Source organism: Ceratotherium simum, chromosome 22, assembly GCF_057802395.1.
Source record: "Ceratotherium simum simum isolate JZ-2026a chromosome 22, ASM5780239v1, whole genome shotgun sequence".
Taxonomy (NCBI): domain Eukaryota; kingdom Metazoa; phylum Chordata; class Mammalia; order Perissodactyla; family Rhinocerotidae; genus Ceratotherium; species Ceratotherium simum.
Window position 1 is genome coordinate 11,318,039 of NC_141921.1, and position 17,068 is coordinate 11,335,106.

The following is a 17,068-nucleotide window of genomic DNA, read 5'->3' on the forward strand; positions in this document are numbered from 1 at the left end:
TTCCGGCACTCTCTGCCATCCTCCTGTCCGCCTGGCTGGGCATTTCATTGCGCGCGCGCAAGGCCCGCCCCTCTGCGGAATTTAACCGTTGACGAAAACGGTGTGTTTAAATCCTCCGGATCCTCATCCCGGAGCTCCGGTGGCGCCCTCAGTTCTCGAAGGAGGCCTGGGATTGGTTGAGCGCGGGACCGGTGCGGAGTGCTGATTGGCTGGCGCCTATCACGTCACGGCGACCGGGCGTGACGCTTCCGGCGCCGCCCCTGCTCCCTGACCGGTCGGGTTTCCGACCAGTCAGCGGACGCGGCGCGGGCTTCGGTTTCACGGCCTGAGTTTGCCGCCTCGGTTCCCGCTACCCAACGTCCCAGAGGCTGGGCGAGGTGGGCGGAGGCGCTCCTTGGAGCCGACTTCTGTTCCGGCTCAACAAACAGACTCCAGCTCGGCAGAGGGTGCGGTGAGTGGGCCTTTGTGCCCCGGGTTCGCCTGAGGGGCGGGAGCGGGGCCCGGGGAAGGACGGTGGGCAACATTCAGGGCCCCGTGGGGGCTTCAGCCCCCCTGAAGCCTGGGGCCAGTGGCGTGAAGGGGAACTAGCGGGAGGAATAAGTTAAGCGGACCTCGAATTCCTTGGTAATCGTTTGTACTTAAGGTGTGTGAAAGAGGTTTGCGGTCGGTAACGTGCCGTTTAAAGTTGTTTTCACTGCGAGAATTTCTTAAGGACTGAAGCCCTGTATGCTCGTTCTCCATCCTTCCCATTATGTTGCTCAGACAGCTACATAGTAAAGGATCAGGCGATGTTTGATGTCTGCTGGGAGTAATGCTAATCAGGGAAATGTGAAAATGCCGTGTGTGAACACAGGCGGTAGAACATCACCGGGGTGTCTGGGAGGTTGTTTCGCTGAGGAAGTGATGTTCGAGTTGGCTTGGGAAGGATGGTGGGGGTTTACTAGGGCCTTCCAAGTAAGACAGACAGTCTGCGCAAAGATACCCAAACTCGGGAGCTGCAAGTAGTTCAGTCTGATTGGGATGTAGGATGAGTGGATAAGGAATACGATTGGAATAATAGAGTGGGGCCAGATTGTGCAGGTCTTTTTTTCTATATTTAAGGAAGAGCCATCAACTTTTTAAGCAGAAGAATAATTGGATCAGATTTATATAGAAATACCCTTCTAGCAGCACCGTGGGGACTTTCCAGTAAATCTGGTTGATGAAGTCAGGAACTATGGTAATGGAGATGGAAAGACAGAATTTAAATGGAGGAGGAGGGAGGAAGGAGAGGTAAGGATGACTTGATGGTTTCCATTTGAAACACAGTGATGCCATTCTCCGAGGAGAATGTGTTTTGCTAGGTATTAGTTGTGGAGGTTTTAGTTTCACTAGCTTTAATTGCTTGTATGATACTGTCACAATAAACTGTCTCATGTGTGTTGTTTTAAAATGAGGAATGGATCAACATTATCTTTTCCCTAATGCGTAAAAGAAGAAGAGACAAATTCAGAGTTTTAAGACTCTTATGTTTAATGAAGAAAAATGGCACTTTATATATTTCCTAGAGTTACAGTTATCAATTCGAATACTGTTATCCAAGACAACCAAGTGGTGTAGAAGGGCTTTAGAATTTAAAACTTGCATTCCATTCCATGGAAGCTGCTTGAAGTCCAGGTATCTCCAAGAGGGACTTTTTAGCCAACCTTACAAGGGCACTTTCAATTGGATTTTGTTCTTGTAAATATTTTCAGCCTCTAACTCTGTCTAGAAAATCTCTTCTAAATGACTTCTGCGCCTTCATTAATAACTCTTTCCTCCCTTACCTTGCTTCTGACACTTCCTTTTTGCCAAAATTAAAATAGAATGAACAGGGCCTAACGAACTCTAAGACTTAATAAAAGAATATAGGAAGTAGTGAACTGTCAAGAAAGGACTATGAGGTCTGTATTTTGCTTTGATAATATTTAGATGGAGATATCCAATGGGCAATTAGAAATATGAGTTTGAAACTCAGAAGAGAGGTGGAATTGTAAGTCTGCTGTATACAGATGGGTATGGAAGCAATGGGAGTGGATGAGAGTGCCCAGAGAGGGCAGGTGGAGCCAAAAGAAAGACCATTACTTTTGCACTGATACAAGTTAGCTTGTGGGGATGTGGTATTTGTCTTCCATCCGCACAAGATTGAAGATTCGTTGACTTTGTTATAGACCCAATAAATATCTAGCCCAAATTGTTCCTATCTGCTGCTTTGTGATTTTCTGAGTATTATGAGACTTTTGGTCCAAGTCTCATATATTAAATGCTACCTGCCCTACCCAGCTCACTAAGTTAATACAAGAATCTTGGGACAGAATCTGTACTTTCCTTAATGAGTAGATATATTGGTAGGTTTTGCTGCCTAGAATAAATATTAACATTAATTTATAGGCTGAGTGACTACAAAGTATGAAAATGATCAGAATCCACAACGATTTTATCCTATTGAATCTATAGATGAAGACACTTCATATAAGTAACCTAATTATGTTAATATGTGGTTAAATCTTGTTTCTTATTTTTTGTTTTTATCATTCATTAGTAATATTCTCTTTACTTCTTTAGGATACTGGATATTGAAATTGAATAAATCACTCACCAACTATCATGGAGCCTGTGTATCCTCTTGCAGGGCCCCAGATGAATACCAGGTATAGATAAAAATGTTTTTTTCATAGCTGCTCACATAACTTGGGAAGGTAGGTTGAAATAGAAGAAAAAAATATCTTTAGAGTCAGGAGAATTTGGGTCCATATGCCAGCTCTACTACTTATTAGGTGGGTGATTTTGATCAAGTTAATTAACTTCTCAAAGCCTCAGTTTCCTCATCTGTAAATTGGGGATAGTAATCTCTATCTAACAAAAGATTATTGTGAGGGATTAAATAAAATTACTAAACTAAAGGGTCTGGTACGTGGTAGACATTAAGTAAATATTGGTCTCATTCCCTTCTTCCCTTATTGTAGTTTCACAAGGGATCTTTTTATTGATGGGAAATAGTACCTGAACTTTTTTTTTTTTTTTTTTTTTAATAATTTTAGGGGCTGGCGTGGTGGCGCAAGCGGTTGGGTGCGCGCGCTCCGCTGCGGCGGCCCGGGGTTCACTGGTTCGGATCCAGGGTGCGCACCGACGCACTGCTTTGGCAAGCCATGCTGTGGCGGCGTCCCATATAAAGTGGAGGAGGATGGGCACGGATGTTAGCCCAGGGCCGTCTTCCTCGGCAAAAAAAGAGGAGGATTGGCGGATGTTAGCACAGGGCTGATCTCCTCACAAAAAAAAAAATAATAATTTTATTTATTTATTCTTTTTTCCCCCCAAAGCCCCAGTAGACAGTTGTATGTCATAGCTGCACATCCTTCTAGTTGCTGTATGTGGGACGTGGCCTCAGCGTGGCTGGAGAAGCGGTGTGTCGGTGCATGCCCGGGATCCGAACCTGGGCCACCAGCAGCAGAGCACGCACACTTAACTGCTAAGCCATGGGGCCGGCCCTAGTATCTGAACTCTTGAGGGTAAAAATCACATACATATTTATTTACATCCTAGACAAGTAGGAAAGTGGTTGAGTTCCTTCCCTCTTCTAAACCCTGATTCCTTGATGGGAAAAATTTCACATTGGGTATACCAAGTTTCCTTAAATATCTCTAAGTCTTTTCCCACTCAGGTGGGGTAGGAAGGAGGAGCTTGCCACCTGTCTCCTAATTATCTCAGTCTGTCATTACTATGGGGGCCAGGTAAATTAGCTTATGTTATTGGGCTCTTTGGATCATGTATTGTTCTTTTTTTCCCCAAGGGAAGAATAATTAGTGCTGACATGTGAATTTTTTTTTTCTAAACTAGAATTGGATCCATGAATTACCTTTGTTCTCTGTATTGTTTTTCTTTGTGCCAGATGTTCTTGATGAAGAAAGTGGGAAACATGACCTAAAGAGGCTGTCATATTCCTTTCACTTAATTTTGGCCCTTCTACTGGCACCTCTTATTCTTTAAAAATTTGTCAACTTATGTTCTTTGAGAGAACTTGTTGCATAATAATTCTCTTTTTTATTTTCTTATTGGGTCAAATTCATTCCTTACATTCTACGTGAGATAATATACTCCTGTGATTTAAACTGATTATTCCTGATATATTCAACGCTAGTATTTTTTACTCATTTAGTGATCTCTGGTTTTCAGTAATCTATAGGCTTTAGGGCAGCAGTTCTGAATTATTTTGGGGTTACAAACCCCTTTGAATATCTGATATCTATGAATCCCATTCCCAAGAAGAAGCACTTATATACATACATGCAAAATTTTGTACCCAATTTCAGGGCGTTTGTGGCTTCCCTGCCTCCAAAGTCTAGCTGTATACCTTAGATTAAGAAAAAGACTAATAACAGCGTTTATTGAAATCTTGCAATGTGCCGGGTGCTGTGCTGAGCACTTTGCGTGCATTATACTTTGTTTTTTTTTGTGAAATTTTTGTTGTACATTGTTGTTTGTCAGTCACCACATAAAATGCATCCCTTGTGCCCACCCACCAACCCCCTTGCCCCTGGTAACCACCACACAGTTCTGTCTATCCATGTGTTAACCAACCATCTTCCACATATGAGTGAAATCATGCAGTGTTTGTCTTTCTCTCTGTGGCTTATTTCACATAACCTAATACCCTCCAGGTCCATCCATCTTGTTGTAAATGGGATGATTTTGTCTTTTTTTATGACTGAGTAGTATTCCATGGTATATATGTACCACATCTTCTTGATCCAATCATCAGTTGAGGGACACTTGGGTTGCTTCCATGTCTTGGCTATAGTGAGTAATGCTGCAATGAACATAGGGTTGCATAAGCCTCTTTGGATTGTTGATTTCAGGTTCGTTGGATAGATTCCCAGTAGTGGGATAGCTGGATCATAAGGTATTTCTATTTTTAATTTTTTGAGGACTCTCCATACTGTTTTCCATAGAGACTGCCCCAGTTTGCATTCCCACCAGCAGTGAATTAGGGTTCCCATTTCTCCACAGCCTCTCCAGCATATGTTGTTTTTTGTCTTGGTGATTATAGCCATTCTAATGAGTGTAAGATGATATCTTAGTGTGGTTTTGATTTGCATTTCCCTGATGATTAGTGATTTTGAGCATCTTTTCATGTGCCTGTTGGCCATCTGTATATCTTCTCTGGAGAAGTGTCTGTTCACTTCCTCTGCCCATTTTTTTTTTGGTTTTTCTGTGAGGAAGATTAGCCCTCAGCTAACATCCATTGCCAATCCTCCTGTTTTGCTGAGGAAGATTGGCCCTGGGCTAACATCCGTGCCCATCTTCCTCCACTTCATATGGGAGGCCGCCACAGCATGGCTTGATAAGCGGTGTGTAGGTCCGTGCCCGGGATTCGGCCCTGCAAACCCCGGGCCGCTGAAGCAGAGCATGTGAACTTAACGGCTATGCCACTGGGCCGGCCCCTCCTCTGCCCATTTTTTCATCAGGTTGTTTGTTTTTCTGTTGTTCAGTTGTGTGAATTCTTTATATATTATGGAGATTAATCCCTTGTTGGGTATATGGTTTGCAAATATTTTTTCCCAAATGGTGGGTTGCCTATTCATTTTGATCCTGGTTTCGTTTGCCTTGTAGAAGCTCTTTAATCTGATGAAGTCCCACTTGTTTATTTTTTCTTGCATTTCCCTTGTCTGAGTAGACATGGAATTCGAAAAGATTCCCCTTTATGGCCTCTGAGGAATAGTGTACTACCTATATTTTCCTCCAGGATTTTTACAGTTTCAGGTCTCACTTTCAGGTCGTTGATCCATTTTGAGTTAATTTTTGTGTATGGTGAAAGAAGATGGTCTACTTTCATTCTTTTGCAAGTGGCTGTCCAGTTTTCCCAGCACCATTTATTGAAGAGACTTTCCTTTCTCCATTGTATGTTCTTAGCTCCTTTATCAAAGATTAGCTGCCTGTAGATGTGAGGTTTTATTTCTGGCTTTCAATTCTGTTCCATTGATCTTTGTGTCTGTTTTTGTACCAGTACCGTGCTGTTTTAATTACTATCGCTTTGTAGTATGTTTTGAAGTCAGGGATTGTGATGCCTCCAGCTTTGTTCTTTTTTCTCAGGATTGCTTTAGCTATTCAGGGTCCTTTGTTGCCCCATATGAATTTTAGTATTCTTGGTTCTATTTCTGTGAAGAATGTCCTTGGGATTCTGATTGGGATTGCATTGAACCTGTAGATTGCTTTACATAGTATGGACATTTTAACTATGTTTGTTCTTCCCATCTATGTGCATGGAATATTTTTCCATTTCTTTATGTCATCATTGATTTCACTCAATAATGTCTTATAGTTTTCATTGTATAGGTCTTTCACTTCCTTGGTTAAATTTGTTCCTAGATATTTTATTCTTTTTGTTGCAATTGTAAATGGGATTGTCTTCTTGAGCTCTCTTTCTGTTAGTTTGTTGTTGCTATATAGCAATGCAACTGCTTTCTGTAAGTTGATTTTGTACCTTGCAACTTTGCTATAGTTGTTGATTATTTCTAATAGTTTTCCAATGGATTCTTTAGGGTTTTCTGTATATAAGATCATGTCATCTGCAAACAGTGAGAGTTTCACTTCTTCGTTACCTGTTTGTATTCCTTTTGTTCCTTTTTCTTGCCTAATCTCTCTGGCCAGAACCTCCAGTACTATGTTGAATAAGAGTGGCAGGAGTGGGGACCCTTGTCTTGTTCCTGTTTTCAGAGGGATGGCTTTCAGCTTTCAGTTTTTCCCCATTGAGTATGAGGTTGACTGTGGGTTTGTCATATATGGCCTTTAATTATGTTAAGTTACTTTCCTTCTACACCCATTTTGTTGAGAGTTTTTATTGTAAATGGATGTTGGATCTTGTCAAATGCCTTCTCTGCATCTATTGAGACGATCATATGGTTTTTATTCCTCGTTTTGTTAATGTGGTGTATCACATTGATTGATTTGCGGATGTTGAACCATCCCTGTGTCCCTGGTATAAATCCCACTTGGTATGGTGTATGATCTTTTTAATGTATTGCTGTATTCAGTTTGCCAATATTTTGTGGAGGATTTTTGCATCTACGTTCATTGGGGATATTGGTCTGTAGTTTTCCTTGTTAGTATTGTCCTTGTCTTGCTTTGGTATCAGGGTGATGTTGGCCACGTAGAATGTGTTGGGAAGTGTTCCATTTTCCTCTGTTTTTTGAAATAGTTTGAAAAGGATAGGTATTAAATCTTCTTTGAATGTTTGGTAAAATTCTCCAGAGAAGCCATCTGGTCCTGGACTTTTATTTTTGGGGAGATTTTTGATTGCTGTCTCAATCTCTTTACTTGTGATCGATCTATTCAAGTTCTCTATTTCTTCTTGATTCAGTTTTGAGAGGTTGTATGAGTCTAAGAATTTATCCATTTCTTCTAGATTGTCCAATTTGTTGGCATATAGTTTTTCATAGTATTCTCTTATAATCTTTTGTATTTCTGTGGTATCCATTGTCATGTCTCCTTTTTCATTTCTAATTTTAACTATTTGAGCCTTCTCTCTTTTTTTCTTGGTGAGTCTGGCTAACGGTTTTTCAATTTTGTTTATCTTCTCAGAGAACCAACTCTTTGTTTCATTGATCCTTTCTACTGTTTTTTTTATTTCAATTTCATGTATTTCTGCTCTGATTTTTATTATTTCCCTCCTTCTACTGACTTTAGGCTTTGTTTATTCTTCTTTTTCTAATTCTGTTAGGCTTAGTTTGAGGTTGCTTATTTAGGCTTTTTCTTGTTTGTTAAGGTGGGCCTGTATTGCTATGAGTTTCCCTCTCAGGACCACTTTTGCTGCATCCCATATGAGGTGTTGCTGTATATTTTCGTTTTCATTTGTCTCCAGATATGATTTGATTTCTCCTTTAATTTCATCAATGATCCATTGGTTGTTTAGTAGCATGTTGTTGAGTCTCCACAACTTTGTCACTTTCCTGGTGTTTTTCTTATACTTGACTTCTAGCTTCATGGAGTTATGGTCAGAAAAGATGCTTGTTATGATTTCAGTCTTCTTAAATTTATAGAAGCATACCTTGTTTCCCAACATATGGTCTATTCTTGAGAATGTTCCACGCGTGCTTGAGAAGAATGTATAATCTGCTGTGTTTGGATGGAGTGCTCTATATATATCTGTTAAGTCCATCTTGTCAGGTTTTTCCTTTAAGTCCATTATTTCCTTATTGACTTTCTGTCTGGATGATCTATCCATTGATGTAAGTGGGATGTTAAGATCCCCTATTATTATTGTGTTGTTAATATCACCTTTTAGGTTTGTTAATAGTTGCTTTATGTACCTTGGTGCTCCTGTGTTGGGTGCATATATATTTACAGGTGAATGTCTTCTTGGTGGAGTGTCCCTTTTATCATTATATATTGCCCCTCTTTGTCTGTCATTACCTGTTTTATCTTGAAGTCAATTTTGTCTGATATAAGTATGGCAACACCTGTTTTCTTTTGTTTGCCATTAGCTTGGAGTATTGCCTTCCATCCTTTCACTCTGAGCCTGTGTTTTGTCTTTAGAGCTGAGATGTGTTTCTTGGAGGCGTCATATTGTTGGCTCTTGTTTTTTAATTCTTCCCACCACTCTGTGTCTTTTGATTGGAGAGTGCAGTACATTTACATTGAGGGTAATTGTTGATATATGAGGGCTTATTGTTGCTATGTTATTGCTCATTTTCCAGTTCTTTCGCATTTCTTTTGTTTCTCGTCCTGTGTATTTCAGACTACCAATTCAGTTTTGTAGTTCTGTATGGGGGTTCTCTTAGTTTTCTCTTTCTTTATCTTATGTGACTCTGTTCTGATTATTTGGTTGGTGGTTACCATGAGATTTGTATAAAAAATCTCGTGGATGTGATAGTCCATTTTTTGATGGCCTCTTATTCCCTTAGACTAAGTTGATTCGATCCCTTTCCTCTTCCCCTTCTAAGTCATTGTTGTCACATCTTATTCCTTCTTGTGTTGTCAGTTTGTGTTTAAAGTGATGAGGTTATATTTATCTTTGGTGTTTTCCTTCCCTTGATCTTTGGTTTTATAATTAAGTGTTTGCTAATCTGTTCTGATAGAGAACTGCAATTTTTCTGGTTTTGTCGACCTGTTTTCCTCCTTGTTCAAAACTTTGAATGCCCTTTCTCTTTTTTTCCTCAGGCATGAGGGCCTTCTTAAGCACTTCTTGTTGTGAGGGTCTTGTGGCAATCACTTACCTTAGCTTTTGTTTATCTGGGATAGTTATTACTTCTCCATCATATCTGAAGGATACTTTTGCTGGATAGAGTATTCTTGGCTGGAAGTTTTTGTCCTTCAGAATTTTGAATATATTGTTCCACTCTCTCCTAGCCTGTAAAGATTCTGTCGAGAAATAGGCTGAAAGCCTGACTGGAATTCCTTTGTATGTTATTTTTTTTTTGTCTAGCTGCCCGTAATATTTTTCTTTGTCATTGACTTTTGCCGGCTTTACTACAATATGCCTTGGAGAGGGTCTTTTCATGTTGATATAGTTAGGATATCTATTTATTTCGTTCACTGGTATATCCAGCTCCTTCCCCAGGTTTGGGAAGTTCTCAGCTATGATTTCTTTGAACAAGTTCTATGCTCTTTTTTCCCTCTCTTGTCCCTCTGGAATACCTGTAATCCTTATGTTGGATTTCCTAATTGAGTCGGATCTCAGAGAGTTTCTTCATTTCTTTTTAGTCTTAGTTCTCTTTCCTCCTCCATCTGGAGCATTTCTGCATTGCTGTCCTCAATATTGCTAATTCTTTCCTCCATATTGTCAGCCCTGATGCTTAAGGCTTCCAGATTTGTCTTTATCTCCTCTAGTATGTTTTTCATCTCTAAGGCTTTTTTGTGTGTGTGTGTGAGGAAGATTAGCCCTTAGCTAATATCCAATGCCAATCCTCTTCTCTTTGCTGAGGAAGATTGGCCCTGGGCTAACATCCATGCCCATCTTCCTCTACTTTATATGGGATGCCACCACAGCATGGCTTGACAAGTGGTGTGTTGGTGCGTGCCTGGGATCCGAACCTGCAAATCCCGGGCCGCCAAAGCAGAGCACGTGCACTTAACCTGTGTGCTACCGGGCCGGCCCCTCTAAGATTTCTGATTGGTTTTTCTTTATAGTTTCAATATCTTTTGTGAAGAAAGTCCTGATTTCATTGAATTGTCTATCTGTGTTTCCTTGTATTTCATTGAGCTTTTTTATGATGACTATTTTGAATTCTCTGTCATTAGGCTTATTTTTCCTCATAGTGAAAATATTTGGTTGCAGTTTCCTCTTGCTGCTGCTGGGTGGGTGTCAAGGGCTGTGTATTCTCTGCCTGCCTCGATCCGCAGGTGCTCTGGTCGGCCCGCGGCTGAGTGGAGGCTGCTGGGGATGAAGCGTGGGAACAGCTGGAGCTGGAGCGTGGGAACAGCTGGGACTGGAGCGCGGCTAGGCTGAAGCAGCTGGGGCTTGGGTGCAGGTGGGTTGAAGCAGCTGCAGCTGAAGTGCGGGTGGGCTGAAGAAGCGGGAGCTGGAGTGCTGCTGAGCCAAAGGAACTGGAACTGGAGTGCGGCTGGGCTGAAGTTGCTGGCACCAAGTCAGCTGGAGCCTGAGCGTGGCTGAACTGAAGCAGCTGGAACTGGTGGGGCAGTCAAGCTGAAGGAGCTGGGGGCAGGGCATGGTCGAGCTGATGCAGCTGGGCACAGGGCACAGTTGAGCCAAAGGAGCTGGGGCCATGGCATGATCGAGCTGGAGCAGCTGGGGCTGTGGCACGGTTTAGCCAGAGCAGCTGGGGCTGTGGCATGGTGGGGCCTGAGCTGCCACCGCTTCTGGTGTGGGGGCACGGGCACGCCCTGCCACTGGTGGGGCCGGGGCATCGTGGAGTCACCACTGCTGGGGCCTGGGCACAGGTGTGCTGCCACCGCTGCTGATGCCCGAGCTCTGAGAGGCTGCCGCCTCTGGGGCTTGGGTGCAGGTGCGCTGCCGCCACTAGCATGGCCCGGGTGCTGAGGCGTCACCGCCGCTGGTGCCCAGGTGCCGGGAGGCTGCTGCCTCTGGGGTCTGGGCGCAAGCATGCGTTATTCTTTTTTTTTTTTGTGAGGAAGATCAGCCCTGAGCTAACATCCATGCCAATCCTCCTCTTTTTTTTTTTTATAATTTTATTTATTTATTTTTTTCCCCCAACTATCTTTTGCCCAGTAGATAGTTGTGTGTCATAGCTGCACATCCTTCTAGTTGCTGTATGTGGAACGCGGCCTCAGCATGGCCGGAGAAGCGGTGCGTTGGTGCACGCCCAGGATCCGCGCCTGGGCCGCCAGCAGCAGAGCACGGACACTTAACCGCTAAGCCACGGGGCCAATCCTTCTCTTTTTGCTGAGGAAGACTGGCCCCGGGCTAACATCTGTGCCTATCTTCCTCTACTTTACATGGGACACTGCCACAGCATGGCCTGACAAATGGTGCCTCCGTGCGCGCCCGGGATCCGAACCCGGGCCGCCAACAGCGGAGTGCGCGCACTTAACCACTACGCCCAGGGGCAGGCCCTGCGTTATTCTTTTTAATCCTTACAACAGACCTTTGAGATATAGGCACTATTATTTTTGTTTTGTTTTGTTTTGTTTTGTTTTCTCCTCCTTTTTTTTTTCCCCCAAAGCCCCAGTAGATAGTTGTATATCATAGTTGCACATCCCCCAGTTGCTGTATGTGGGACGCAGCCTCAGCATGGCCGGAGAAGCAGTGCGTCGGTGCTTGCCCGGGATCCAAACCCGGGCCGCCAGTAGCGGAGCACACGCACTTAACTGCTAAGCCACGGGGCCGGCCCTAGGCACTATTATTATCCTCCTCCTTTTTTTGTTTTTTTTAAACGGGGACACTGTAATCTAGAGAAATTAACCAACCCAGTTGGTATTGCTGGAGTTTAAACCTGATTTGACTTCTACTCTATACTGTGAGGAAGTAAAATTCAAATAGTGTAGGTTGGGCTGTAAAGGTACTATTTACTACTGAAAGCAAAGAGAAATAGCTAATGTTGAGAACTTAGAATAAACCCGGAATTTTTCTAAACAATTTATTGACTCATTTGATATTCAGTATAACTCTACCCAGAGATACTGATATTATCCTGTTTAACAGGTGAGGAAACTGAGGCACAGAGACATTAAATAACTTGGTCAAGGTCACACAGCTAGCAAATTTTGAAGCCAGGTTTCAGATCTAACCAGTTGATTTCCAGACTTTGCTTTTAACCCCTGCGTCACATTGCCTTTCACCAACTGGTAAGTGATAAATAAGTTATTAAATCTATGTCTAATAAGACATACATAAATTGATAGTTTGTCACTTACTAGCTTTGTGACCTTGAACAAATTTCTTAATCTCAGATTATGTTCTCATTTCAAAAAAGGGAGATTAAAAATCCTTCTTATAGATATTATGAGCTCAAATTAGACAGGGATTTGAAAGCACACATGTAGGAATGTGATGGAGCCAGATTTGAACCCAAGCTCCAAAGCACTATGTCATTCAACTTCCAGAAGTATAAGCTTTAAAATCAGCCACACTTAGATTCAAATCCTAGCTCTGCTACTTAATTGCTGTATAAAGTTAGGAGATTTACAGTTTGTTATCTATAAAGTGGATGATATAGTGTTTCTGGAATAGTTTTAGTGAGAAATACTGTGTATGTCAAGTGCCCAGTAGCTAGCTCTGGTGGACTAGGGGTTCAGATTCAGTGCTCTCACTGCTGCGGCCTGCGTTCATTTCCCAGTCAGAGAACCATACCACCCGTCTTTTGCTTGTTATTCTGTTGTGACTGTGTTGCTGTGATGCTAAAAGCTATGTCACCAGTATTTCAAATACCAGCAGTGTCACCCATGGTGGACAGGTTTCAGTGGAGCTTCCAAACTAGACAGACTAGGAAGAAGGACCTGGCCACCTACTTCCAAAAAATTGGCCACGAAAGCCCTTTGAATAGCAGCAGAGCATTGCCTGATATAGTGCCAGAAGGTGAGAGGATGGCGCAGAAAGACCAGGCAGGGTTCTGCTGTGCTGTCCACAGGGTCACTAGGAGTTGGAATCAACTTGACAGCACTAACAACAAAAAGTGCCCAGTAGGATGCCTGGTACATAGTCGGTGATCAGTAAACTGGGGCTAGTATTTTAGTAGAGATGCTACATCCAATAGTACATGAAAGTAATCTAGAACAAGGTATTCTTAGTGTGTGATATAATAGTCTTTCACTTCAACTAGTATTTAATAGTCTACCACCATGCAAATGCACTGTTATGGGTAGCTCACTGTAAGAGAAGTTTTTGTGCTTTTAATAACTTCATTAAGTTATTGTATTAAATAATTTTATTAGGTATTATCTAGCAATTATCTAGAAATTAGTTCAGAAGGACAGATTTTAAATTTAAATGTAAATTCATGGTTTATTCTTATTTTTCTGTTATTAAAGATTCTATGGGATTGATACTCTCAGTTCTTTTTTAAAAGCTTGTGTGTGTATAAATTTATATATGCAAAGGAAAAAATGGACAGAAAAAGCCATACCTAAATTTTGAGTGCTTATTCCCTTGCTAGTAGAGTTACAAGCAATTTTTCTTTTCTTTCTTTTACTTTTTAAAATTATTTTTCAACTCTTCTGAAATTACAAAAGTAATCTGAAAAGTCCCATCATTTAAAGTTAAACTGTTTCTTATAAAATTTCTACTGAGTTTGCTTTTCATTGTGCTTCGATTTACAAAAATTTTTTTAAAGGTTTCCTTCAAGCAAGATGGTACCTTTCTACTTTCCTCCATCAAAACGTGCTCTTTGGAACCCAATGCCAATTGGAGATTTCATCTACTTACATCTCAATTACTACAGGTATAAGATGTTTCTCTTTTCAGATCAAACCAGTATAAACAGAAATCAAAAGGATGTGTAAGGCAAACTTAATTACTATGACTAATAATTCTTCTTCTTTTTTTTTTTTTTTTTTACTTTTCCATTCTGAAGCTCCCCTCAGAAAAAATATCCCTACCACTTCATTTTAAATGTGTTCCTCGTGGTTTTGAGAGGTAATCTTAATTTCACAGTTAAAATATTCTGCAAATCTAAAGTTCTGAGTATTATAGGAATTCAAAAGAGACAAAATACAAAAAAACTGAAAGGGTTTTTCATCATGCTTCAGCATGATGTCTTTGTAGAGCATTGAGAAGACTGAACTGATTTTGAGTGGATAGACCGTATCGAATATAAAATATTATGGTTATGACCACAATCTTGAAAGAAAGACATAGCTTAGGCTTAAAGTAATAGGAAATAGAGATTCACTGAGATTTTGTTTATGAGGGAGTTACTTGTTACAAGCAGAATCCTAAGAAGGATGGATCGTAGTGGGGAGAGCCTAGAGTCAGCTACCTACGAGATGGTTTTCTGTAATCTCAGCAACATAAATTTATGCCATAATGGTTTAAGGTGCTGTAACTGGAGTCAGACTGTCTGGAGGGTCAAATCCTGATTCTGCCACTTCTTATTTATGTGACCTCAGTAAAGTAGTCACGGATCAGTTTCCTTATTTAAAAAATGTGGATAATGATACTTGTTTCATAATACTCTTGTAAAGATTAAATGAGACAAACTCTGTAAAGCAGCATTGGGCGCAGTGCCTGGAACATAGGAAGTGTTCAATAAATGGTAGCTATTATACAGGCTTAGAGCAGTGTAGCAGTATTGAGACCAAAGGGAAAGAAACACCTGAAGTGTTTCAGAGAAACAGTTTATAGTGTTTGATGGTGGACTGAATATAGGAACTAAAGGAAATATACAAATCAAAAAATATTTAAGTTCTAAACCAGTTGGCAGAGAAGGATGGATGGTATCATTGACAAAAACAGAGAAAGCATTGTGGAAGTTCAATTAAATATTTGTTAGACTTATTCATTCTTTTCTCCATGTCTCTTAACCTATCTTGTATTCTCTGTTATCTTTCTATGCTGCATTTTGAGTAATTTGTTTGTTCTTCAACTCTACTAATTTTCTCTTTAGCTGTGCTTAGTTGCCATCTAACCTCTTAATTTAGGTTTTTTAAACGTGGAAGTATACCATATATATGAAAGATAGTTTATAATATATGTACACAGTTTATAGAATAATAATAAACATTCATATACTTACTCCCATGTTATTATATAATCCACTGAGTTTTTAGTTGATTTTATATATATATATATTTTGTGAGGAAGACTAGCCCTGAGCTAATATCCATTGCCAATCCTCCTCTTGTATTTTTGCTGAGAAAGACTGGCCCTGGGCTAGCATCCATGCCCATCTTCCTCTACTTTATATGGGACGCCGCCACAGCATGGATTGACAAGTGGTGCATTGATCTGCACCTGGGATCCTAACCTGCGAACCCCGAGCCACCGAAGCAGAGCGCGTGATCTTAGCTGCTACGCCACTGGGCCAGCCCCAAGTTGATTATATTTTTATTTTTACAAGTTCTTTGTGGTTCTTTTTCAAATTTGCCTGGTCTTTTTTGATAGTATCTTCTTTGCTCATATTTTGGAGTCCCTTTTATGTATCTTTATTATTTATTTATTTATTTTTATGAGGAAGATCAGCCCTGAGCTATCATCTGATGCCAGTCCTCCTCTTTTTTTGCTGAGGAAGACTGGCCCTGGGCTAACATCCGTGCCCATCTTCCTCTACTTTATATGGGACGCCGCCACAGCATGGCTCTACACACGCTGCGTCGGTGCATGCCCGGGATCCAAACTGGCGAATCCCGGGCCACCACAGCAGAGCACGCGCACCTAACCATTTGTGCCACCGGGCTGGCCCCTATATGTCTTTAAATATTTTAATCATATTTATATTCCATATTAAATAATACTGGTATCTGAAGTCCTTGGACAATATGTAAGCAAGTGGATGTGACTTATTCAATCAAACTTTATTTACAAAAACAGGAGGCTTGCCTCATAGTTTCTTAATCCCTGCTCTGGTTCATAAAAGTAAGCAAATGCCTGGAGAACAGCTTAACTTCAGTGTCTGTTTATTGCATTTCTGGTTTTCAGGCAGCCCTCCCTTACCCCCTGCCTTTGACCCTAAGATTTCCCAACAATGATCTTTCTGTACATTTTAAAAGATATGTGTTATGTTTTAGGCAGCATTTTATGGCAGAAGGGTTCTTTAGGATATCAGATTCACCACATTCATAAAAGGCTTCTGTTATTTTTCAGAAATCCAAAGCTTGTGGTAACTGAAAAGGCTATCCGACTTGCTTGTCGTCATGCTAAGCAGAATAAAAAAAACTTGCCATGTTTTTTACTTGGTTCTCTCACAGTAGATGAAGGTAATATATTAAAAAAATATTTTTATGACTATGATAGGATTTATATTTACCGATTCAGCCAATTATTGTAATGTACTTTGTGCTAATTTTCTCTGCTGTATACCAAGGTTATGAAGATGAATAAAACTTGACACCCCCCCATCACAGACTTCACAATCTGGTTGGGTGCAAGAATATATATGCAAGTCATTTTTTAGAATAAGAGTTTAGTGTACTATTAGTATGAATAAAACGCTTTGCTATAACGTAGGCTTACTTGGGATTTCACATTTTTAATTGGCATGCTAGATAATAACTGCTGTTTTTGTTCTTCAGATGAAGAAAGTGTGACATTGACAGTAGATCGTTTTGATCCTGGTCGAGAAGTACCTGAGTGCTTAGAAAGAACCCCTACTGCTTCTCTTCCTGGGGACTTTGTGATTCCATGCAAAATTCATACTCAAGGACTTTGTTCAAGAGAAATAATAGTTCACAGTGCAGATGACTTCAGTTCAGCTTTTAAGGTGAAATTTGTTGATAACTTGATTATTCTTAACACAAGAATTAAACTATGTGTACTTATTTTAATAAGCCTGTATTTAATGAGTATTCATAATAATTACTAATTGAATGAATATTGACCTAAAATGCAATTAAATATGGTTTCTGAGGACAGAAATCCTAGGTAGGTCATATGGGTAACATTCTAGAAGAGAAAGCAGTGTGACCAAGATAGCAGAGTACA

The 17,068-nt window shown here is 40.7% G+C and overlaps 1 protein-coding gene across 5 annotated transcripts in view; it reads left to right on the forward strand.

The window, feature by feature from the left end:
- The first annotated feature begins 252 nt into the window (after nt 1-252).
- STIL (STIL centriolar assembly protein) overlaps nt 253-17,068 on the forward strand; it is a 58,155-nt gene continuing 41,339 nt past the window's right edge. For 2 of the 5 annotated variants that reach the window (XM_014793830.2, XM_014793831.2), the window contains exons 1-5: nt 253-451; nt 2,584-2,669; nt 13,764-13,871; nt 16,232-16,344; nt 16,660-16,847. In XM_014793830.2, coding sequence (XP_014649316.2) covers nt 2,626-2,669; nt 13,764-13,871; nt 16,232-16,344; nt 16,660-16,847 — 453 coding nt within the window. In that variant the 5' untranslated portion in view covers nt 253-451; nt 2,584-2,625. Of the gene's footprint in view, nt 452-1,101; nt 1,273-2,583; nt 2,670-13,763; nt 13,872-16,231; nt 16,345-16,659; nt 16,848-17,068 lie in introns of all 5 variants that reach the window. The other 3 variants (XM_087445981.1, XM_087445982.1, XM_087445983.1) reach the window with 3 other exon arrangements.